General features: G+C 37.9%; 1 protein-coding gene, 1 long non-coding RNA gene and 1 pseudogene across 16 annotated transcripts in view; 1 reads left to right on the top strand and 2 right to left on the bottom strand.

Annotated features, from left to right (window-relative positions):
• Nucleotides 1-14,460, top strand: part of LOC147568714 (uncharacterized) — a 68,836-nt gene that overhangs the window by 48,879 nt on the left and 5,497 nt on the right. For 6 of the 14 annotated variants that reach the window (XR_015231097.1, XR_015231087.1, XR_015231090.1 and 3 more), the window contains exon 1: nucleotides 13,831-14,293. This is a non-coding gene — a long non-coding RNA (uncharacterized LOC147568714). Of the gene's footprint in view, nucleotides 1-13,827; nucleotides 14,294-14,460 lie in introns of those variants that run through there. The other 8 variants (XR_015231089.1, XR_015231096.1, XR_015231099.1 and 5 more) reach the window with 4 other exon arrangements.
• Nucleotides 1,119-6,308, bottom strand: LOC147568716 (uncharacterized). Its single transcript, XM_086655121.1, has 5 exons — nucleotides 5,852-6,308; nucleotides 2,305-2,370; nucleotides 2,121-2,227; nucleotides 1,676-2,033; nucleotides 1,119-1,594 (listed from the first exon to the last, which is right to left on the bottom strand). Exons 1-4 carry the CDS (start codon nucleotides 6,303-6,305, stop codon nucleotides 2,025-2,027), a joined length of 636 nt encoding a protein of 211 aa, XP_086511247.1. The 5' UTR covers nucleotides 6,306-6,308; the 3' UTR covers nucleotides 1,119-1,594; nucleotides 1,676-2,024.
• Nucleotides 8,593-12,674, bottom strand: LOC147568717 (uncharacterized; annotated as a pseudogene). The gene is made up of 5 exons (XR_015230504.1): nucleotides 12,519-12,674; nucleotides 12,274-12,349; nucleotides 9,952-11,412; nucleotides 9,676-9,858; nucleotides 8,593-9,223 (listed from the first exon to the last, which is right to left on the bottom strand). The product of XR_015230504.1 is annotated as an uncharacterized LOC147568717 (transcript).

Here is a 14,460-nt window from a genome sequence, read left to right on the forward strand (position 1 = left end):
AAACAAGAAGGCGAATGAGAAAACACCAAAGACAAGTGAGCCAAAAGATTCAGGCAAAGTGCGAACACCTCGTAGAAGCGGCAGAAGCACAAACAAGGAAGTGGAAGGATCTTCAAGTCGAACTAGAAGTAGAAAGGCAGTTTCTTAAAGAACGGGTAGCGGTTTTTTTGACATGGAAATACCAGACAATGATTTTGATTATGCCCTTTAAATCTTTACAGTTATACTGATGATAGATTGCTGCCTTTCAGAGAGGCTATCAGTTTCCAAACATTTCAAGACCATTTTGTTTTAGTCCCAAGTCCCAACTGAGACTCTTTAGAGTAAGCTTACAATGAATTTTCCAATCAAATGATACTACATACTTAGTCGAATTCCCCCTTTTCCATCGCCTGCCCCTTCCTTTTATTTTTCTTCTTTTGTTTACATTTACTTCGGAGACTGCAACGAGTTTAGCGCAGCCATATCGACCATGCAGTTACATCAGGGCCTGTTGCTTCTCCCTTTTCTGATGAGGATGTTCTCTATCAAAAGACGTCAAAAGAAGGTTGGCGGATCATGATCTTCTGCTCCAAAACAACCATCTAAGGTGAAATGGGTAAATTAGATTTTTGGATGAGAAGGAAAAGACATTGTATATTGAGTTTTGTTCATATATCAGATTATTTGTTTTTGTATACATGGTGTTTCTCAGAGTTTTTTTGTCTCGAGTTTGTATGTTTTGTGTAGATTTTGGAACTTAAATTTGAAATGGTATTTTGAGTTCATTGAATTAGAACATTATATCTAGTTTTCGATACGGAACCACTTGTAATTTTAATGACGAAAGCTTAACAGAGATGAAAGCTTGCGGTTTGGTTGGACCTTCGTAAGATGAAATAAGGTATTTTGAGGTTGACATTCTTCTTAAAAATCCTCACTTCAAAATCTTCCGGTAGTTGAAACATTTGAGGCTATTTTATCGTGTACTTCAATCTTTAAACTAAGCCTATCAACTTCTGTTCCCCAATGGAAGAAGTAAAGCCGAATAGGACACTTGAAAGAGAAGCAACTTGGGCCACGGGAGGGTGGTTTTCTAATTGAAACTAAGACAGTATGAAATTTAGAAAGAAATGTGCCAAAAAACAGAAAGAGGCAATGTTGCATGAATTCAAACTTAATGTTATACAAAATAGTACCAAACAAAACATAACATGTTTGAGAAGGGGGGAGATAAAAGTTAAAGCTCAAGACACATGATCACTCTAGATAGAACTTCGAAGGATCGAATAATGTTTGAACCCTAAAAACCTAAGCTAATCTTACTTTATAATTACCATAAGCATGTGGAGTTCTTCATGAATAACACAAAATTAGTCATAACTACTTGAAACCTTCAAAAAGGTTTATAAGTAGTTATATAACAAAATTAGAGTCGCGCCACCTTTCAATCAAATGCAGGAAACAAATACCCCCCCAAATAAAATCGGTCTCCTATTGGCTCCACTGTTTTTCTTTCCTCTTCAAACACTTTATAAATTTGAATTAAAAGATCCGGATGATAAACTCTCATCGTCCGGCTAATGTGTGGGAATGTTCTCTTCTCAAACATATCCTGTGTTGCAAACAAGTAATAAGGATAACTATTTATTACTAGAAAGCAAATAAAAGAAAATTAAATAAAAAAAAAACATACCTTTGTCTCCTTGATATCAAGGTAATGAGAGATTAGATTTCTGTAGTATTTCACTAGATGTATTGTTGAGTTATAGTACTCCTCAACAGGCACAACGCCACCTTTAGAGGGACCCTTCTCTCGGGAATCCTCACATTTGTTTTTCAACTTATCTTCAAAGTCTGCATTCCAATTGGTATAGTCGAGACTTTTCAAAGAAGTTACGAAGTTTGTATTTTGTATTTGTAAAAAAGCTCCATTCAGAAAATCTCCGTATCGACGAAAATATTCCATCGCTTTTTCATCCTAGTAAAATAGAGGATGGCGTAATAATAGTAGCCAATTACCCTCAAGTATAGGTTTTAGACTACTATCCGGCCTAAAAATAATAAAAAAGAATTAACAAAATTAAACTATAATGTTAATAAGAATAAAATCAAGTGAAGAAAAAGGTTATCATATTTACCCAAATCTTTGTATAAGGTCTAAGGTCTTTGGCTTCCTCGTTGTAAAATTCTTTAGTTGTGGGATCATAGAAAAAATGCTCTACTATACTTTTCAAACTACTAAAATCTGAAAATTAAAAACTCTTAGATAATAATATTTAGTTAAAGTAATAACTAAGAAACCTTTAAGTAATAAAATCTTACCATCCTCCAGCAAAGAAGATGAGGGGAGTATTGGTGCCCTTATCGAACCAAACATAGTAAAATGATCTGAAAATTAAAAAATTCTTAAATAATAACATTTAGGTAAAGTAATAACTAAAAGGGAGAATTACTGAAACCCCCCAACTCTGATAATGCCTTTACTGAAACCCTCCACTTTAATTAGTAATTACTGAAACCCCCCAACTCTGTTTGATTTAACTTTGATATTTTCAATATTACTTTTTTACCCTCTTACGTTTTACCCCCACTTCTGATAATGCGTTTACTAAAATCCCCCACTTTTATTAGTAATTACTGAAACCCCCCAACTATTTGAAATGAATGAGAAGATCAAAATGAAGGGCCTAGATGTTTTGACCGTTTTACACCTTGAAAAAATTACAAGACACCTGACTCAATAGTAGTTCTAAATTATCCACTAATTTAGAACTGTATCCACAAAATTGAAAAAGAGAAATAGACTCAAAGAGAGACTCTGTAAAAAGTAAAACCAATTAAACCAAACCCTACTGATAGTCTCTCTCTCTCTCTCTCTCTCTCTCTCTTTCTACAAAATTGGGAGGTTGCAAATTGACTCTATTTTGCTTCCTCAACCGAAGAGAAGAAACCATTAATTAAAGTAAGTACCTTACTTAGAAAAAATATAGAAATACCAAACATGTCCCTAAAAAACTCCATTGACAAAGCTGCTTCCAAGTCAGAGTTAGAAAGGAATTTCAGTAAAGAGGAGACCTTTTTTTTTTGTGTTAACAATCATCCATTAAACAATTTAAATCTAGTTCATAATCAACAAATTATATTCAAATAATTTGAAAAACAAGTGAACTTGTGATGATTTCTTCAACCTCTGGGATCCTGAAAAGAGAACTGGAATTTGATCGAAAAGAAGGAAAAAAAAATCACTTGCTACTTTAACCTAATTAAACTAAACTTAGGTTTCACACAACAAAGTAATGAACATGACTGCTTAAAAAGAACACTTCTTTTTACTTTACTTCAATTAGCATTACCATGACCTAGTTATCTATACAACCCCCATGTGTTTGAGAGTTTCTTTATTCCACGCTTCTAAGATCATCCTCATCATTGGTGCTGATATTAAGGTTGTGATGGGTTTTGTAGACGGTGAGAAGTCTACGGGTCGGAAGTCAGAAGGTCGGTAGCGGAAACGTCCTCTGGAATTCCAAACGTCGAGTTCTTGATTGATGGGCACCAGCAACGTGTGAAAGAAACCTGCAAAAGAAGGTGAACAGACACAAACAAACCCGTGAAGGCTTGGGGGGACACCGGAATGGTGCCTGCCAAGGGCCCTCCGACGGTCAAGTCAGCAAAGTATTACAGTGAATAATAAATGAAAAGCCGAGGATGTAATCGTTGATGCGTAATCGGAGAGTGGCTGGGCTCGTAGAATGACCGGAGTTCGAATCTACGGGAGTGAAATGATCAGAAATATGAGAGTAGATGTTACCAGTAGCGTCGAGCAAGAAGAGGGTTGTGATCTCCTCGAAGACGTCTGGAAGCGTCGAGCAGGAAGCGTCGAGTCGGAAGCGTCGAGCAGGAAGCGTCGAGCAGGAAGCGTCGAGCAAGGATAAGCTTCAACACCCTTGAGGCGTCTAGTAGAGTCGATGACCAGAACCAGGTGAACTTGTATGCAAAATGTCTCGAGGACAGTCGAAGAACAGAGAGCGAGTAGAGAAGAAGAAGTTGTATGGGTTGCTTTGCTCTGTATTCGATGTGCCTTTTTCCTCCCCCCCTCTGAAGTGAAAGAGCTCCTCTTTATATAGGCGTGAGGAATGATCCGTTGGGAGGAGTAAATGCTGACCGTTACGGAGTAAGTGCATGGCAAGATACCTGGGATATGGTGACGTGTACACTAGCTGTACATGCACAACGGTTGTGCATGTTCTCTGGCAACTACTCTGATTGTGCATGCGCATGGTCTCACATTTATGTGAGACGTTACCATGTTATGCATGTCATTGATGGGGGATAATTGTCTCTGAGGTTACGTTGACCAAGCTTGAGATCTATGTCATTATGGGCATATGTGACATGTCGAGGATCTCATCGTCAAATGATCTTTAACACGTGGTGCATGGAGATCTAGACGTGTCAAGCGCCAGACGTGTGGAGACTCAGGCGTGTGGAGTTATGTGCACGTGGAGACTCTTTGCACGTGGTTGGGCTGGACACGAGTTTTAGGGTCTAGGCGACGAGGTCCCATTAAGAGACTTCTGGGTTGGGCCCGAGAGTGTTGCGCTGGGCTTGACGTCTTAATGGGCGCTTTTGGTGTCGAGGGCCCTGGTGTGGATTTTGGTCAACACAGGTTTCCATGCATTTGAGGAGGTACTTGAAGGTCTCAATTTCACATGGAATAGTAAGCCCACTTTGATGATCAAACCCAAACTCTTCTTCCACCTTCTCCAATAAGATTTCGAACACAGGATGACTTAGATAGTCTGTCGGAATTATGAACCTCCGAAGCTCTTCACCGACCACATAAACGGCTAAATACCCTTTCGGGACATCCGAGGGTAGGCTAGGACTATGACAGGAATCTTCGTCGGAATCACAGAGTATGTAATCATCTTTCAATCTCTTATCAATGGCAGGAGATATGCCACTTGGAAATTTGTGGTCTGATGGAGGACTGTTTCCTCTTGGAGTAAGGGCAAGTGATTGCCATTTTTGAAGCTTCTCTTTTAACCTTACTGGTTGTCCAATTCCTGATATCTTTGATGCACCTTCATCTTCAGCCATGGTGAAATTTTAATTGTCTTTAACTAAGCCAATGTGATGACCTGAATTGACAAAGGACGTGACTTTGATTCAACACCAATTGAAAGAAGAAAAAAAATCAGTCGTTAGAGCTCTGAAATCATTTCTTCAAATCGCCAGCCAACTATTTCAAAGAATTTTGTTTTCGTTGATGATCTTAGAGAGAGAGAGAGTAAAGAGGAGACCTTTGTGGGATACCCTTTCTTCTATTCATACTAATACCAATTTTAGATGAAGGAGAACAGTTTGGCCTACTAGGGTTTCTTGAGACTGTTACACTAGTCCCTTTTCTTCTCACAAAATCGGCCGAAGACGCCAGCTGCTCGGCTTGTGCTTGATTTCGTCTGGTTGATTTTAGCAAGGGAGCATGTAATCATGGAGGTAAGATGGGAGGTGGGAGATGAAGTCGTCTGGTTTGATGGGAGGTGGGAGATGAAGTCGATTTGGGGTTGGGAGATGAAGTCGATTTGGGGTTGGGACAAGGGAAAGTGAGGGAGAAGATATACGCGCCTTTGTTTTTAGTCGAAGGCGCCTCATTTTCTGCTCACTTTATTAGGTCCGGATTTAGCAAAGGGAGATTTAAGTAATTTCCCTCCCACTAACGGCTCAAATCTGTTAAATCAAACGGAGTTGGGGGGGTTTCAGTAATTACTAATTAAAGTGGGGGGGTTTCAGTAAAGGCATTATCAGAGTTGGGGGGTTTCAGTAATTCTCCCTAACTAAAAAACCTTTAGTAATAAAATCTTACCATGTACTCCAATCATCATGGCAGAAATATCTGGATTGGATTGGTCATTATGTTTAACAATGACGATATTAGTTAGTGACAAATCACCTCTCCATAGTCCAACATATTTTAAGAAATTTAGACCCCCTAGTATGTCTTCGAATATCTTGACTAATACTTTAGATGGATGACCTCCTTTTTTATCATCGAAAAGGTTATACCCGAAGCCATGACATCTACTTTCGAACTCTCCAAGGGTACATAAATAAGTTTGATAGACATGGTATGAGTTATTGTTTGCATCCTTGTATATACCCCAGTAACTTAAGAAACTTTTATGATCAAATGTAAATTTATCTACATCTACCACCTGGTTGTTGCATGATTTAGCTACAATATCATGATTCCCGAGCTTTCCTCTGTAGTATTCACCATCTATTTTGATGTAACTCTCAATAACTAATAGCTGGGACATATCTAGAAAAAAAAATAGGTTTAAGTATGTTACATTATGGATTTTTATGTTTTAAACTTTAAAAAATAACAAATAGAAAGAGAAATACTTAACCAACAACTTCAAAATTTGATTAAGTAAAAATGAAGGAACAAATTCATACCTGAGAAAGTTGAAGAACTAAGAGGGAATGAGTGAAAGAAGCCCTAGAACTGTCTCAACAACAACAAAAAAGAAAAAGAAGAAAAACCCTAGAAGTGACGAGTAGAACTGTCGAGTGGGGAAGGAGTAAGAGTGAGAAAGGGTTTTTTCTGTTTTTTGTAGAAGAAAAATAAGGGTCTTTTTGGAAGGGGGTTAGAAAATTTGAAAAAGAAAAGTTCTAAACCTACACCGCAATATTAATTTTGGCGCCCTATTTGCACATTAAATTGGGTGCTAGTTGCTAAAAGCTTTCAACTTATCCAATTTAAGAAAGCGACCTCAACCACATTAAGTAAGTCTCTAATGTAGGGTTCCTGATGGGAGATTGAAGGGGATCTAAAGAGCCAACGAAATAGGAAGCACAGATATTAGAGTTTTGAAGGTAACGATTGTAGGACTAAGTTGTGTTCAATTTTAGAGTTATGTTCGATTTTACATAGTTTTGAAATTGGGTTACTATTCTCTCTTGTTTGGGGAATTTCAAAGTTAACATAATTTTAGAGTCCACAAGGTGTCTTCATTAGTGTTAGATTGTTACCAATTTGGATGCTCAGATTGTACTCTTGTAGAATTTCAAATTAATTGAAATTGGTTCAAATTAGTGATGTGTTGTTGTGGATGACTTTACTCATGTAATTGTTATAGAACTTTTAAGCATTTTAGTTTTACATAACTTAGGGGCAAATAGGCAGACATCGCCACTGCTTGTGTGCATCTAATTCTTAGTTGGGCATAAAGGTTGAGTTCCAATCATTTTAACGTTATTAGTCAGTTCTTACAAAGCATAGGTGTTTAAAGTCCACTTAATGTTATCTTTATGGCAAGAACATTGTGAGAGGCCACTACGTGATTCTTTTGTTGCTATATGTTAGATAGTTTATGCTTGTGCTAACATTTTACATGCCACTGCTGTAGGGATTTACACCCTTCTACTAGTGTTTATTGCGGAAATATGACATCTAATGTCTACACTAGTATTCCCAGGATCACATGCAAAACTAGTAATTAATCTAATGGAGATAGTAGATTACCTTAATCGCTTTTCCCTCGAACTAGTTGAATTGATTGAAGAAGACCAAGAGCTTCAAGTGTAGCTCCTCTACTTGGGACACGAGCAATCAATTTGATCTCCCACCTTGTTGTATAGCTAGCACACCAATGGTGGTTGGATAAGAAGAACTCCTTTCTTCTTGACTAGATAGATAGTTAATGGGAATTAGCTCACTTTCTCTTCTCTACTTGATGTGGTAGAGTAAGAAAGCTTAGAGAGAAATTCCACACCTTATTCTCTGCCCTAAGAGTGTTTATATAGAACCCTAATAAGAATCCACCTCCTTTTAGGTTTCCTAAAACACCCTTTAGAATAAGATTTAGGGAAATAGTCGAAAATAGCAACTATTGGTATTTTCTCAATTCCCTAAGGAGGAGGTGCCCAAACACCACGAAAATTGGCAGATATAATGTTTATTATATCAGCAACTAACCCTCCAAAATTCAGCCCAATCCGAGTCCTAGAAGTACCCGAACCGGTCTAGGCCCAAACACCCTGTTTTTGGCCTTTTTGTACTATCTTTGCCTAATTCCTTTTTAGGCCTATGAGATATGTTTATGGGACACTCCCATGATTATATCTCACTCCCAATAGTCATATCCTAGATCAATTTGTCACTCTTATGTGTAACCCGTTGTAGGATCCGATCGAAGTTAGCCGCGAATTACTTCGTAATTCGACGATCGTAGTTGGTCTCTAGCTACAACTCTACGATCCCTAAATCAATCGGACTTGATGATCTTCCACATCAATTGTCCTATCTGACAATTTGTTCGCATTGTCACCTTGGTCGAAGGACATCTCCTTCAATTCCTTCAACTGCAACTTCAATACACAGGTTGGTTCACAACCAATCTCATCGATTGGATGGGCTTCCTACATTGCGTCTACTGGTCACCCTTTCCAAGGCGCGCTTTTAACAGCATAGGGTCAAACTATACGGCCCCCTTCATCTATTGAACAAACTGGTCTTTGCAAGCTTCGTGGAAGGCCTAAGAAATATGAAGGAAACCACAAAAGACACTTAAACCTCAAAAATCTGATGGTAATTGTTCACTATAAACCCAATAATGGTTTCATGTTGTAAGGGAGAAGCGACATAATGGCTGGCCATCGAAGATGCCACCGGAACATGTGAAGGCTTGGATGTTGGTGGAAATCATTCCGGGGATTAGGTAATCGAGCTGAACATTTGGAGAGATGTATGGAAGAAACAATAGCCAACTCTAAAAGAAGGAAACCATGGTGATGACGCCCAAGATGAAAATTTTTCATACCACAGATAATACACGCAGGAGCTGTGACAGCAGAAATTTTTGCCCCACAAAGATCACAAACATCATATCCAATGGTTGAGAGACGACTAAGTGTGGCCGAACAGAACTGAGAAGGATCTTCTAATGGATCAATAGATTTATTCGTCAATCCCCTTTGGATACACATGTCACTCAAGCTCCTTAATTCGTCTTGCTTGCCCGAAGGTGCCTTTTGAGAGAAGAAGGTCAAGCATCTGTTTGGAGTAAGCGTAATTTTGGATCTCCGCGTTCCATTTAATGGCAGTTCTTATGCAACTTATTCGATGTTTTGCTTGAAGAGGTAAAGAACCCAAATGACGGGAGAGTCTTCCCATCTCATCTTTTGCACTAAGTGCACTAGCGCCTTGAACCTTCTGTAGCCGCCTGATTTCCTGAAATAGAGCCCACCGAAGTTCTCTTACTATACAATGTCCATATGTGTAGGGCCAGCTTATTTATGTGAAAACCAAATATCATTGTTACCAATAAGAATCAGACAGTTAGAAACTTTATGAACAGATTACTGAATGAAGTACTTCACATTTTTAGCATGATTGTTACAACTATATATTGAGTGACGACAGGAAAAGTCAAGCGAAGTATAGTAATTTCCAGCACATCAGCCCAGGACGTGTTTTAGCCCTATTGTCAACTATCAACCAATTGTAATCCCAAATTCCCATTTATACAACAACTAAATGATTGCCACTAGTCACATTCTAAGGGGGAGGGGGGTTACAAAGAAACTATAAGATCCTATATTGCATGATGCCATGATCAAAAGTTATGCTTCCTATTTCCATGTTTCAAATTTTGCTTGGTAACGAATGTTGGATAAAGATACCTGAAGTAAAGCGACTGCAATCTTATATTGAGCACAAATTGTAGCTTGAGCTTTGATATCAGCATCACGGGACTGGTCCTTGGCCAGTGCAAGAAAACAGGATAAAACATCTGAGAGTTGATTCTGCTCCAGATGGACTAATCCAATTTTATAGCACACAGAAGCAGCAGCTCCTCGAGGAACCTATGAAAGAAAAAAAAAACCAAAAGATTACATTTAGAACTTAAAAGCTTAATGAACCGAAACACGAAAATACTGACAATACACTTCATATACCTGCCCAGGGGTTACAGCTGTTGGAGTAGGAGCAGGAGGTTTCCCAGCTTGGACGAAGCAGATCCTTCAAGTGAACTGAGGTCAATCGGTTGAGAGACTGCCATCTGAGCAACTTGTGGTTGTGACTGTGTAGATATACCCGTCGCGCCTATTGGTTGGGGTGGAACACCACCATCTGGGAGCCCAATGGACTCCATCGAGACACCAGGTTGATGAGATGGTTGGGGTGGGATACCACCACCTGGGAGACCAATATCAGGTGCCACATTGGCCTGGTTAGACATCCCCTGGTTGTTATCAACCCCTTGAGAATTCTGATCAAATCTTGAGGTATAGGTCCAGTGTTATCTGGCCCAGTATCAAAGACCAATATCTAGGGATACGGAAGCTGCAACCTGGAGGGACGATATTGTATTCTGGAAAAAATCTTCAGGTATAGGTCCCGGCCCAGCTGATGATCCTGGGCCAGATAACACTGGACCAGGCTGTGCCATAGCTGGAGTTAGTGCCAAGGTATCTGTTCCAAATATATCAGTAGGAGCAGAAACTCCAGTAGTTGCTGGAGTTGCAGGTGGTTGAGATAAAAGCTGTGAGAGATCTTGAGATCCACCAGACGATGTCCTGGTCCTACTCATTGGTGGGCCCAAGCCCTCACCAAGTTTAAATTGTCACGTCACTTCCTTAATTTTATTAACATCTACAGCTGCTGCAACGGGCTTGTCTCGTATTCTAATGTGTATCTTCTTGGTCTTTGATACTCCCTCTTCATCACTACTGCTACCATCTCCAGCATTACCGTATATTGATTTCTTAAATTCCTCTTCTGCCCTTGCCTGTTCATCTACACCAGTTGAGCCTCCCGTTTGTTTAGCTAGGGTTTCCAAACCAGGTAAAGCAGCACCAACTAGGTTATTATCACCCATTCCCTTGGACTTATTCGATAAGTTTGTAAATGCAGATGCTTGAATACCATTTGCCGTTTTATCAGCATTTGCAACAGTAAATGCTTTAACCAAGCTATCTTCTCTTACTTCTATAACATCTCCTCTTCTTTTAATTACGCCCAAGTAAACCCCAATATGATCCGATATGATGGATGGGATTGTACCATCATCAGTTTTCATGTATGGCATCACTTCCCCTGCTAGCTCCCATTGAGGTATACCCTTCATATCTATGGGTGTCTTGATTTCCCAGTTTCCACCTCACCATTCCGGCCCTTTAGGAACCATACTCTCAGCAGCAAAATTGGCAAATATACCTTGTGTCCATCCTGTTGAACGAACTCTCAAAATTCTTTCACAGTATCGTCTCAGTTCTGAATCAGTGCCAGCATCTTCCAATTTCTGAGCAAGACGACGCATAGCGCTGGGATTCAGGTGGCATATAAATAGGTCGAGCATACTTTCAAAGTCTACAATAACTACAAATGTTTCTTTAGCACTGTCGAACTGACCATATCTGCAAATTTCATCTAGCTGGTTATAACCAAGGAATGAAATTTCGGTTTTGGTGGAAATTTCGGTCGGTCCAAAAGTGGAAACGTTTCGTAGAAATGTTTCGGTCAGTATGGGAATCTTACAAATCTACAGAAATGATAGAAATATGATGCAATTATGTATAACAAGATTATTAAACCATAGTGAAGCATAAAAATAATGTTTAACATTATCTATTTAGTTTGAGGGAGTAATAACAATTACACAGTTACTTCCAGGTGTAATTTGAATAACTCTTTGACTATAACGCCCAAAAGATAACATTCTTACTAATAACAGTTAACAAACTATTTTAGTTTCAGAATGTATCGTCAATTATGCATTTATATCTGGGGTGTTACTAAGATAAAATCAACTTTAGTAAGTCAAGGCGTAAATCATTCAAATAGATTTAAAACCCACAGAAAACTAACATAAAAATCAAGAGAGATCTAAGAGAAATGAAGATGAAAAAGACGAAGGAAGAGCTATGATATAAGTATTAGTTTCTCCGGTTTTTTGCTAGATTTCTACTATGTCGGTCGAAATTTCCATCATGTCGGTGGAAATTTCGTTATTTCCAACAACTTCGGTGGAAATTTCGACCATGTCGATGGAAACTATGCAGGAAATAGTTGTAAGTGTTACTTCGTGCACCTAATCTCATTTTAGGAAACGTTTCGCGAAATTTCGGTGAAATTTCGGGAAGTTTCATTCCTTGGTTATAACTACAAGAGTATCGAGTTACTACACAAAGGATTGAGCAAAACTTGGACAAAAAAAACATATGCTGTCTAAGAGATGACACAAGCTAAATAATATAAATGACTTTAAATAAACATACTTGATACAGGCATATCCCAATTGGCGAAATCGGTAGAGAAGCGGAGGGCTTTAATTGCATAGATGCTCCGCAAAACCTATGAAAATTTAAAATACACAAACAAGTTAGAATGTATATCAAGCCATAAAACAGGCATCACAAGTTCACAATAGTTATATCAGACGTATCCCAGTTTGCAGAATATGTGAAGCAGCGAAATTAATTGCAACCACAAGAATATATACAACATAAGAGCTAAATTTCACCTGGGTAAATTGTGGTCCTGCTTGGGATAATGATACTGCAAGATCCCCACAAACAGGAGATCCTCTAGTAAGAATATCAAGGGACCTTGGAGTTATGCGCAAACTGTCAAACCCAATGTTGTCAAATCGTAAATCGTATCGTAAATCGTTTTTCATTTTACAAAATCGTATCGTATCCGTGAATCGAAAATCGTAAGATTTATAAATACATATATATCATAACTATAATAACATAAATATTTACTAACACAAAGAATACTTATATAATAAATACTAATATAAGAATCATTAGCTCATTATCCTTACTATTTACTGTATTAGTATAACATAAAGAATACTAATACTAATATAATATAATAAACATAAAACAGTAACTTATATATACCTTCTTCTTATTTTTATTATTATTATTATAAGTATAGTAATATAATAATCATCAAGTTATTATTATACTACCATTAATCTAATCTAATATTAAGAAAGAAAAAGAAGAGTAAAGAGACCAAAAAACAGACTTGAGAGAGGCAAGGAGAATGGGTTATTCTAGAGAGAGAAAGAGGCCGTATGTATCGTATTATCACTGTGTAGTTCTAGAGAGAAAAAGAGACCAAAAACCATGAGATGGAGTAAAAATACCAAGAAATCTGAAATCAGATGCGAAGTTAGGGTTTTTAAAGAGAGAAGAATGAAAAATATGAAAAAAAAAACACATCTGGTTTAATGGTATTTACTGATTGAAGGAAGGTGAAGTAATTTTTTCTCTTCATTTTCTTGATTTCTTTGCCCGATTTCTTCAAATCCCCTCTTATTTCTTTAGTCAGGGCTTGAATTTCGAATCTGGATTAAAAAACTCTTCAAATTTTGTTCGTTATTTGGATCGTGGGATTCACAATAAATCCCACGATTCGCGATTCAGTTAGGGATTCTGCCAAAAAATCGCACGATCCCTACATATATGCGATTTGAAGACCGATTCAAATCGAAATCTAACCGATTCGATTTAAATCTTACGATTTGCATCGCAAATCGTCCGATTTTAACATCACTGTTCTCAACAAACAAACAAAAAAAACTAGGAAGGTACATAGACTGCAAGACATCTGCAAATGCTATCAATTTTTTCAATATTATCTTTGGGCTAATTTTGCAATCATGAAACCTATGTAATATAGTTTTTTTTATATTTTTCATAATATTGTTTCTATATGAGTTTTACCGTGCCGAAGGCACGGGCTATATTCGGCACGGGCTATATCTAGTATATAACAAAACAGAAATCTTTTTGCTGACTGGGAGTCTGGGACAGAATTAATGCTTCATGATTGGGACAAAATAAATGCTACCGTCACCCTAGACTTAATCTGGACGGTTGAATGAGATCATGGTGAGTGAGTCATCTCGTACCTCAAACCCCCCTTGTACCCAAAACCCTTGGTCTCCAAACCAGCGTCTCTTTGCCTCTCTATCAATTGATCCCCAAAACCCTTGGTTCTCTAAAATTCGAAGAATCTTTGTTGTCTCATCTACCCTCTCTCAACGATCAAACCCGAAATATGTTCCTAATCCCTGCAAAATGGAGATTTGATGTCTACTTTGCTTAGTTCATTCTCTTTCTTGGGGTTCGTTGTCTAATTTGATTTTATCGAACAACTTTTTGGGGGAATTGTCGAAGAGATTTCCAAAGCCTGACAAATTGAAGGACTTTTAAGTTTGTATACTTGCTAATCTAAAGCTGTGTTGTTTCTGCGATTTGTTTGAACAAAAAAAATCGCTCGGTAATGGTTGTCTGATTGGTTTAGATTATTCGATTATCACTTATTTTTTTAGTCATATTTTTCTTTAGATAGTTTGCTTCAGATCTCAGTAGGATTAGGTAATGGTTGTCTCTTTAGATATTGATATTGATATATATTTTTTAACGATTCATTTACATGTATAACTA

The sequence above is a fragment of the Eschscholzia californica genome, unplaced genomic scaffold, assembly GCF_041429995.1.
Source record: "Eschscholzia californica isolate CP2 unplaced genomic scaffold, dmEscCali1.0.p SCAF_1, whole genome shotgun sequence".
NCBI classification, from domain to species: Eukaryota; Viridiplantae; Streptophyta; class Magnoliopsida; order Ranunculales; family Papaveraceae; genus Eschscholzia; species Eschscholzia californica.

Coding starts and splice junctions, on each gene's coding strand:
- LOC147568716 (XM_086655121.1), bottom strand. CDS start 6,305: ATGTCCCAGCTATTAGTTATTGAGAGTTACATCAAAATAGATGGTGAA. Junction 2,371..5,851: donor CATGATGATTGGAGTACATG/GTAAGATTTTAT, acceptor TTTAATTTTCAG/ATCATTTTACTATGTTTGGT. Junction 2,228..2,304: donor ATCTTCTTTGCTGGAGGATG/GTAAGATTTTAT, acceptor TTTAATTTTCAG/ATTTTAGTAGTTTGAAAAGT.